Source organism: Leptonychotes weddellii, unplaced genomic scaffold (assembly GCF_054177405.1).
Source record: "Leptonychotes weddellii isolate Sample4059 unplaced genomic scaffold, ASM5417740v2 HiC_scaffold_3643, whole genome shotgun sequence".
Classification (NCBI taxonomy): domain Eukaryota; kingdom Metazoa; phylum Chordata; class Mammalia; order Carnivora; family Phocidae; genus Leptonychotes; species Leptonychotes weddellii.
This window is the reverse complement of record NW_027966217.1, coordinates 2,553-12,370: the sequence shown is the minus strand read 5'-3', so window position 1 is coordinate 12,370 and position 9,818 is coordinate 2,553. Positions and strand designations below refer to the sequence as shown.

General features: G+C 35.9%; 1 protein-coding gene across 3 annotated transcripts; it reads left to right on the top strand.

The window, feature by feature from the left end:
• Positions 1 to 6: 6 nt before the first annotated feature.
• On the top strand, positions 7 to 9,554 carry LOC145719264 (diacylglycerol kinase eta-like). 3 transcript variants are annotated; one of them, XR_014142276.1, is made up of 6 exons: positions 7 to 1,827; positions 2,882 to 3,041; positions 4,813 to 4,921; positions 5,051 to 5,190; positions 6,656 to 6,863; positions 8,525 to 9,554. XR_014142276.1 is itself a non-coding variant. In XM_081810753.1 (5 exons), exons 2-5 carry the CDS (start codon positions 3,019 to 3,021, stop codon positions 8,619 to 8,621), a joined length of 369 nt encoding a protein of 122 aa, XP_081666879.1. In that variant the 5' UTR covers positions 7 to 1,827; positions 2,882 to 3,018; the 3' UTR covers positions 8,622 to 9,535. The 3 variants fall into 3 exon arrangements, 2 of the variants coding, with proteins under 2 accessions (XP_081666879.1, XP_081666880.1); XM_081810753.1 differs by lacking the exon at positions 6,656 to 6,863 and having other exon boundaries at positions 8,525 to 9,535; XM_081810754.1 differs by lacking the exon at positions 8,525 to 9,554 and having other exon boundaries at positions 6,656 to 7,627.
• Positions 9,555 to 9,818: the final 264 nt, after the last annotated feature.

Below are 9,818 nucleotides of genomic sequence, written 5' to 3'. Positions count from 1 at the left end.
GTTTTTCAGCTTTGCTAACGTTCACAGTAGGAGTTCATTAGATATTTACTTGCTCACTCTACTCCCTCCCACCTTTTAAAAATTTCACGAACGGTATAGAAAGATGAATACAGGATGTGGAAGGGGGCATTCTGGAATGTCTTCTCCCTCTTTTTTCTGGCAAACTTAGATATCACCTTATCATGAAGTCGTTCTTGCCCTACACTATGTCCGTTGGACATTCAGGTTTGCGGGCCACCAACACCTTGTCACCTCTTTCTTGGGGTTGTACTTCCTATGCACTATCACTTACCTCTTTACATATTATTTTGTCTTTAAAATAATGAGTTTCTGACAGAATATCTAGTTTGCAAAACAGTCATGTAGTTTAAACAGAATAAAGTAAGACCATGGTTCCACAACTCTAATGAGTCAATTTTTCCAGTTGTTGTCCAGTCTCTGGATACAGTTTTACCTTTTTTGTAAAAAATACTGAAGATACAATTTATCTTCTGCTTTTTTTCATTTAACACTGATATAAATATTTTTCTGTTTTGCTCTGTAATTCTCATACCTTTCTAATATTCCTTTTAAAACTATCTGTGCATGCTTGTGGGTTTTTTTTTTTTTGAAATCCATTTAGGATGTTAATTATTATAAATGATTATAGAGAACTATCCAAAATTAGGTCACCAGCAAACAAGAATCACTATTTAATTTCAGTTATTTTCTCAAAAGTTTTGATAAATAGGTGTTTAATTAATATGCCAGTTTTCTAAAAGGACTAATGAAATAAAGCCGTATTAAATAAGTTCTTTATGAAATGTCTGCTTTTACTGCTTAAAACATTTCAAGGCTCTTTAGGTAAGTACCTAAAGTATTGTAAATTCCCTGGATTCTATGTAACGCGTTAGCCCTGCTCTTGTTCACAATAGTATCTTGACTGACCTTGAAATTTTTGTTTTTATGAAGTTCACACCTTTACTGAGTGCCTATGATATATATCACTTGTGCAATAATAGGACCTTTTCCTTTTCTTTACAGAGCCAGAAGTCTAGCTGAGAAAATAGGCACGCATGTATTTGTACCTATGGTAACATGAAAATGTTATATATATAAAAAAAGGTGTGAATAGAAAGTTATAAGACCACTGCAGAAAAAGCAGACACATTACAAATTTTATTTTCATTAAATTCTATAAGAATGTTATAAGGTAGAGGTCATCAGTTTTTTTATGGACGATGCTATTGGTAAGGACTAGTTAGCTTCCCTCCTTTCTCTTCCTCCCTCCTTCCATTCATTCCTGACTTCCTCTTTCCCCTCTCTTCCTCTGTACTCTGTTCTCTTCCCTTCTTCTCTCCTGGTCTTCACTAGGCATTTCTTTTTTTTTTAAAGTAATATCTACACCCAGTGTAGGGCTTGAACTTCCAACCCCAAGGTGAAGAGTCTCATGCTCTACCGACTGAGCCAGCCAGATTCCACTCAGAAGGCATTTCTTGATATACACTACTTGCCTGAGACAATCATAAAAGTAGGCTGCACAGACCAAATCAAATTCCCGTCTCTAAAATAATTAACCCATTCTTTAGCATTGTAAATGTTGTGCCATGAAAGTAATTTATGAATTACTGAATATTTTGTGATATAGTCGATCCTCAATGATCAGTTCCTTAGATGTAATTTATGCCATAATGAAACATTGATGTGTTTTTATGCTTCTTGAAGGCTTATTTGTTTGTTATTAGGTACACACTGCCTGCAAAGATTTATACCATCCTGTGTGTCCCCTTGGCCAATGTAAAGTGTCCATCATACCTCCAATTGCACTGAATAGCACTGATTCTGATGGTATGTATCAGTAGTGTTAATATGTATATTCCTGGTATATTAAATGTTGATTTGTACATTTACTTTCCTAGATTAAATTGAACTGTAATTGGTTATTCTGGTCAGCTTTTATTTAAGTCCATTCAAATTGCTGAACAGTACATTTAACTTTTAAAAGAACATTTTAGAATTAAAACTTAACATAGCTATTAATACACTGGTGAAATTACATATAAGACTTACAGATTTTACATTTCAGCAAACAAAATAAGATCATTATTCTATAACAAAATGCAATCCAAAAAGGTTAATTTTTATGTGCTTTTTTTTCCATCCATAATTGAAATTGCCCATCAGCATAGCTCTTATTGAAATCTGTTTTCCTATAATTTCCTTGGAGGAACTTATATTCCTATAAATTCCATCACTTTTTCGAGAATCTTACAACTTGATTCTAAGTGCTAAAGAACTTGTCTTCCTTCTAAGCAAACCAAATTACAAAAGGCTTTCACCATATACTGTTATTAAAGTTTTGCATAAAGTGCTTTATGATTTTCAAGCTTTTTATGTAAATTATGCCAATAGATATTATAAATACAAGGACAGGTTGCAAAAGATGTGATTTTTTAACCTGTGCTGTTAACAGACCTCCCCCCAATCCCCGATAAATCAAGGTTCTATTATTTATGATAAATTTTAAAGTATTTTCTAAAGCCTCATGAAGGAAAAGTTAAAACATTTTAAAATACTGAATATGAACATGAATTCTTTGACAAATGTGAATTTATAGACGTCATTGGTGTTGTTAAGGTAGGTGGTGTATCTTCAATTATCTATGATTAATACTTTTACCATCTTTAGTAGGATTTTTCATTGTAGAGCATATTTTAAAAGATAAGTTCTATAGCCTTAGTATGTAAATAAAACCTATCTCCATTTGGGGGGCTAAATTATAATTTACTGTACAAGTAATAAACAAGGTTCTTTGTGAATTTATGTTCTTTTCTCTGAAGTTTTATCAATAGTTTAAAAGAGACAGCTGTTCATATTGATCCTGTACTATGTTTTTTTACAGGTTTCTGTAGAGCGACATTTTCATTCTGTGTTAGTCCTCTGTTGGTTTTTGTCAATTCTAAGAGTGGAGATAATCAGGGAGTAAAGTTCCTTCGTCGATTTAAACAGTTGCTAAATCCGGCTCAGGTGTTTGATTTAATGAACGGAGGTCCTCATTTAGGGTAATTAATTATTGATAAATCTCATTAGAATGAAATAGTACTAAGCATGAAATGTGTTTGATTTTTCAGTTTGTGAAGGCTTTCGATCCATCTAGACATCTCTGTATTGATCTTCCCACTCTTCCTTTTTTTAAAGCTCTAATTCTAAATTTTAACTTCACCTTTTGATATTTATATAACTTCCTTATGTGCTGAAAATCCCAAAATTTGTTTAGAAAATGTTTTAGAATATATTCTGCATCAGACAATACTAATGGTTTGCTTAGCTCTAAGAAAAATCAACTTGGGTAAATACAGAAATAACCAGTAACTTTAGAAAATGATCTGCATGGAAGGCTAGCGTTGATTTTTATGTAATACAAATAATCAGTTATTTAACCAAAGCATAGACACTACTGTGGGTTTCAAGGACAGCTCCTCAAGGATTTGAGACTCAATTCCTATATGAATGACAAAAAACACTGGTGTTGATTGTTCTTTTCAGCTTTCTGGAATGTTCTCTAACTTACAATCTGAAAAAAAATTAAACGATTTTCAGTGAGGGAAAATATGCCTTGAGGTACTTTTAATACATTTTTAGTGTGTATATATGACTTTGTTGAAGAGGTGATATTGGATCACCTGAACCCGGGTTCCTGCAACCTCTTCATGATCTACTTCTGCCAACTCCACTTTTCTCTTGGGTTCCACGGTCACCTTAAAGCGTGAACACAGATGTAAAAATGGGGATTTTAGATATCCCGAAGAGGCCCTGGGTTTTTAATTTAACATTTTCCCGCCTTTTCTCTCGCTTGCCTCACTTTGTGCCTCTGTTCACTTTTGCTCTTTAGGTTTCTTTCTTCTTGTTTCTATTGCCTTCTTGCCAAGTCTCAGGCCCTCTGGTCCCATGGATGTTGGTCTTCTTCATCCTTTCCCAACACCCCCTATGTCTCCTTGTACATGCCTTCCCCCTGTTTGGGTCCTGGCACTTCCTCACCTGGCCTCTCCACTCACCTGTGTCTCTTGCATTGGGGTTAGCTGTGTCTCCCTTTCTAGCACATCTGTTTCATAATCCTTCATAGTTCCTATATCTTATATTCTTTACATTTACTTTTCCCACCCGTCCTTTATGATTCCAAGGCAGATCCTTTGTGAAACTTCTTGAGATTGTCTCTATAACATACTTTATTGGGTTTCCACAGTACTCGAGGTACACGAAGGTACATTCAGGAGGTGGTGGGATATGTCCAAAGTTAAGACAAAGGAAGACAGAGGTAAAAAGACTGACCCAGACTAGGGGATGAGGGGGAGGAAAAGCAAGGTGGGTGTCCGAAAAGTGATATGTCGGCAAGGTTTGGTGGGTCCCTTTAGGAACTGACTTGATTGTCAGTAATATCAGTGCCCTAGATTCTCCACCCCTGGTTTGTAATATGCTATTCTTAAGGAAATAACATATCCTTGTAATGGGAAGAAAAAAAATCACCACTTTTACCATGTTTTATCACTTACCTTTCATTCTCTTTCCTGGATTCTGCTTCTTTGTTTTCTCATTTCTCACTCCCCTTCCCTCCTAATTTTATCTCCATTTCTACTTATAATCCCCTTTCCTCTTTATGATTAAGACGTTTTCTTGAGTTAAAAATTGCACTTCAGTTTTTATAGTATAATTAATATGTAAATAAGTGTTCTTATATTTGATCTGAACATGCATACCAATATATACAGAATAACAAAGAATTGGGGAAATGATTTTTATTTATTTATATTAAAATAAAATACTTTTTGCTTTCAGTTTAAGATTATTCCAAAAGTTCGACAACTTCCGAATTCTTGTTTGTGGAGGAGATGGAAGTGTGGGTTGGGTTTTGTCAGAAATTGATAAGCTCAACTTGAATAAACAGGCAAGTACTAAATCTTTTCATGACTCATTGACATGAATGTGTACTAACCTGCTGACCATTGGAGCACAGAAGTATCATAGCTCCGGTTTCTCAGCTTGCCTGAGGTCTCCCTGTTGTGCTCTCTTTCAGTGTCAGCTGGGCGTATTGCCTTTGGGTACAGGAAATGACCTTGCCCGCGTTCTAGGCTGGGGCGGTTCCTATGATGATGACACCCAACTTCCTCAGATACTAGAGAAGCTGGAACGAGCCAGTACCAAAATGCTAGACAGGTAAAAGTGAATTTTCATCTAACACTAGACTGAAAATGGCATACTGACATTTTCGGCAGTTGAAATTTTACAACCTGTAAGCCCAGTGAGGACAGAGATTTCCTGGTCTTACCCATTCGTGTCACGTCTGAGGTCTAGAACAGAGCCCAGCATAGGTAAATATATTTTTGGGATGAATGAATGAATTGTAACAAAAACTGAGAAAACCAGTCTGATGAACCCACTATTTTAAAAATAGAACGCTATGCTGAGAGAGCAATTACTTTTCATTGTTGTTCAGGTCAGAAAGCTTAAGCAGTTCATTTTGTGTGGGGGCTTTTGATGGCTATAATGGGTATGGCCCCATTGTCCTCTGGCTTCATTAAAGCTAAGGAAGACATATAAACTTGAGATTTGTTAGAATATCTCTTCTTAATTATGCATATTAAGAATGAATTGAACCAACAAAGAACGAAATACTAAAAAAGATAATCCTTTCCCAGTGACTGGGAAATATTAAGAATGCCATATCAAGGAATGATTACTGTCTTTATGGTATCCTTGATCACATCTCAACTTCTTTCTCTCTAAATGTCCCATGTATAAAAAAGAAATCACAGTGTGTGTACCCTGAGTGTTACAGAGAAGGTGGGTAAGACTGGGGATTATTTAGGAACAACAGGACTCAGTAAGCAGTAACCACCCCTCCCCACCATAAGTAGAAGACAAATGTCAAAATATCATTATAAACTTAAGCTAGCATGAATCAAAACAACTTTGATAGGATTAGCCATCTGTGGAACTGTTCCCGAAAATAACAAAATCTCATCAGGGAGCTACCAATCTAAAATGTAATTACTCTAAAATGAGCTATAACCTAATTAATTGTAACCTTGCCCGTCATAAGGTTATGTAATGGTTGGTTCTTTTGCTGACAGGATATTTAAAAAGAGCTGGGCTGTAGAGCATTTGTCTATGGTTATCCAAAACTATTCGTGAGAGGGATACCCCCATAGTTTGGGTGCGTAAAGTGGATTCCGTCTCCAGTCTTTAAAAGAACCTGGAGGTGATTTCCCAATTCTGTGCTTAAAACACCACACAAGGTGTTTTAAATGGCTTTTTCCTGCAAATTTAAACACCATTTTCGCTGCATCCCAGGAAATGCTGCTAGACATTTCCTCCACCCTGGGTGTGTGCTTTTCCTTTGTATGTTAGAAAAATTAACTTCTCCAGGTGGCTTGCAGAGAAACAGTGCCCCTGTGGTGAAAGTCTTTGATACAGACCTGCACACAACAACAGAAGAGAAACATCAAAAGAGGCTCAAGAACCTACGACTATTAGAAACATAAGAATATTTCGTTCCTGTGTTTTGTTTACTAATTTAAGAACACTGTTGGTAAAGAACAGGTGGAAAAAGTCACTGTTTAATATTATTCGAATTACAGAAGCTTTTTGCTTTTATCAATTGATTTGATCCTCAAAACAGCACTGTCAGGTGGCTAAGAACAACATTATTACGACTATTTTACAAAGATGAAAGTTGAGGAGTTTGTGGAAAGTTGTGGAGACAATGAAAAGAAGAATATTTTTTCATCTGCCTGGTACTTCTAGTTGCTTTACTTGAGAAAGTATTATCTCATTTAATCATCACTACACACCTACAGCTGACTAATATTGTAATCTCCATCTTACAGGTAAAACGGCTCAGGAGGTTTTCATATTATCAGTGTCACATAGCTAGTAAGTGGTAGAACTAACTGGCACTGTCAACTGGAATCCAGACTCTAGTTCTCAAGATCTTTCTTCAACACGGTGCACCCTGTCCTCCTTAATGCATATATGCACCAGAGAGGGCCCAACCTTCTGGCCTCTAACTCTGCTTAGCTGGTCCCAGCATGCATCCTTTCTTGACTTGTCCTGCCACTTTCTCCTCTTTCTTCAGCTCCAACCATTTTCTATCAAGGGACTCCACAGCATGGAAGGTGCAGGAAACTTAAGATATCTGGGTCGATTTCTTTCCCATTTCTTTAACTGTCCTTTGATCAGAGTAGTATTTCCAGCTACAAGGAACTTGACTTTCAGGTTTCCCATTGTGGCCTTCCCTCTTTGGATATCTACAGAGTTTAATTATTTTATGTGTTTTCTGCACCAGGATATAAACTTCATTTGGAAAGTCTTAGTCAGCCTTGCGTTTCCAGACCATGGAATGCTGTCTGTCATGTTGAGATGTTCAATAAATGTCTGTTGCATGGATGAATGAATGAATGGCTTTTTGTGCCCAAATATATATTCCTTGATAGTATATTCATGTCAAGAGTTGAACAGTAGCTATAAGTATTCCGTTTATACATCCTAACATACAACCTATGTCTTTGGGGGAGATTTTGTGGGAATTCAGATTTTTATGCAAAGACTTACTAGTTTGAATGACACACTCGGCTCTGTTTAGATACTGATGCCAATCTTGGGATTTTCCCCTGGGTTCTATCACTGGCTTCAGCCGTGATATGCTTTTCTTAAAACTCATGTGTTACGGCACTGCTTTTATTATGCTTTGTGTCTTTGTAAAGTCTTGATTTCACATCCTGCTACTGACAATAGTAATGTCCCTACCCAACTCTTCTTCCCACATTTTGAAATTATTATGGATGAAGACTGGATTTGTCTGGAGTTGATTGCTTTTCTTTAACACCAAGTGATTCAGTGTTTGGTTTGAAATTAATATTTACAGCTAATTGAAATAAATTTGCTTCAAGTATTAAGAAATTAATTATTTCTATTAATATTCTCTTCTCAACCCCATGCTTACTTTCTTAATTTGAGGAGGGATATTTAGTTAATTTTCATTTCATGTATGTATAAGCTGACTTGGCAAGACTGGTTGGTACACAGATAGTGATTTATCTTTCATTGGCACTATGCATTTGTTTAATCTGGGACATTGTTTTAGAACTTTGGGTTGTGATCCATTAGTAACCTGTGTAATCTAGTTAGTCAGTTGCAGTGAACATTATTTAAGAAGGGAAACAGAAAAGAATAAAAAAATCAGAATGCATTGCACTAGTAAAGAAGGCAGAGTTTTGTTATATATGTGCATTTCTTACTATGGGTCATGGCCTTTAAAAAGTTTGGAAGTCCCGAATCAGAGAATTGGTAAGATATGGACATCATAAAGTATGGCTTCAGCATTTTATGAGATTACCAAAATTCCATCTCCTTCCCAATATTTGGTTGTCTTAGATACAATAAACCATGGTTCATGCATATATGTGCACATGTATATACGTGAGGTGAGAACAAAGTCAGTTTATTAAATTTTAAAGGAATTTCAGACCAAAGATTTTTCTCCCTTCAGGTGGAGTATAATGACCTATGAACTCAAATTGCCACCAAAGGCTTCTCTACTTCCAGAACCTCCAGAAACATCGGAAGAATTTTATGTAAGACTTTAACCTTTGCCTATTTATCATTTGGAAATAGGGGTGAATATCTTGAACAAATACGAAAACTTTATAAGATATGGTAGCATGTTTACTTAATTTTATTTTTTATTATTTTGGGTATGGGCTCATTGACTACTACTAGTCCTCTGCCCCAGAAGAAAGAATCCTTACGATCTAGGTTAGAGTCCTTCTACGACCACCGTTCTGGAAGTGTGAACTTGGCCATATCACTCACTGTCACGGGCCTCCATTACTTTATCTGTAGAGCAAGGTCTCAGTGTTGGGAGGAGTAAACAGTAATGAAAGTGTGTAAAGCACTAGGCATGCAAGTTCCCTTTCTGCACCCCTGATACTTCTGACTATTCCACCTGCCTGCTTCCTTTTACCAGCAGGGCTCCAGGGGAGGCCAGCTGATGAAAGGTGCCTGTTAGCTTTTACTCATCTTCTGCTTGGGCCATCGGCACCTGTCTGACTAGTAGGTGTTAGCTCAGCAATTTCCAAACACACCAGTACTTGTGGGCAGAGTATTATATAATTTCTCTCTTCCTACTCTGCCTCTTCGTTGAGGGTTCACCATTATAAGTTTCCTGGTGAAGTCTATTGATCAAGATAAAACAGAGGAAGAAAGCTCACTTCATTCCATCCCTGCTACAGACCAGTGATAACTATAGTTTTTAGATGTTTTTAAAGATTGAGCGTTCTGATTAAACCTCACAGCACTGGAGAATTGAAACAGATCCTAATTTTCAAAGGATTATTCTCTGACTGACAAACCGTTTGATCTATAATAGCTTATTTTTCCCTGTAGGAAAATTCATCTGTTTATTTGACAGTTGAAATCTTTGTTTTTTCATTAAGAAAATTATGAACTTATCAAAACTAAGGAAAGGAATGATAACTAGAAACGGGGCTATTCCTTAAAGAAGCTAGTTGTAATTTTACACCTTTTTTTGCTCTAAAAGTAGCAAAAACTGCTTCTAAAAAATATGGAAAATACAAAAATATATGAAAAAATAATCTTACTATAACCCTGACACCCAAAGATAATTACTGTTAAAGATTGATATGTTTACTATTTTATTTTCAGCAGCATTTTTATTTATAGTATTATTTTATCCAACTATAAATATAGTACTTGTTCTTATAGAAACCAGTCTTTTCTCTTAATAGTATTTTTGTAAATGTTATTAATTTTCTCCCCAAAAG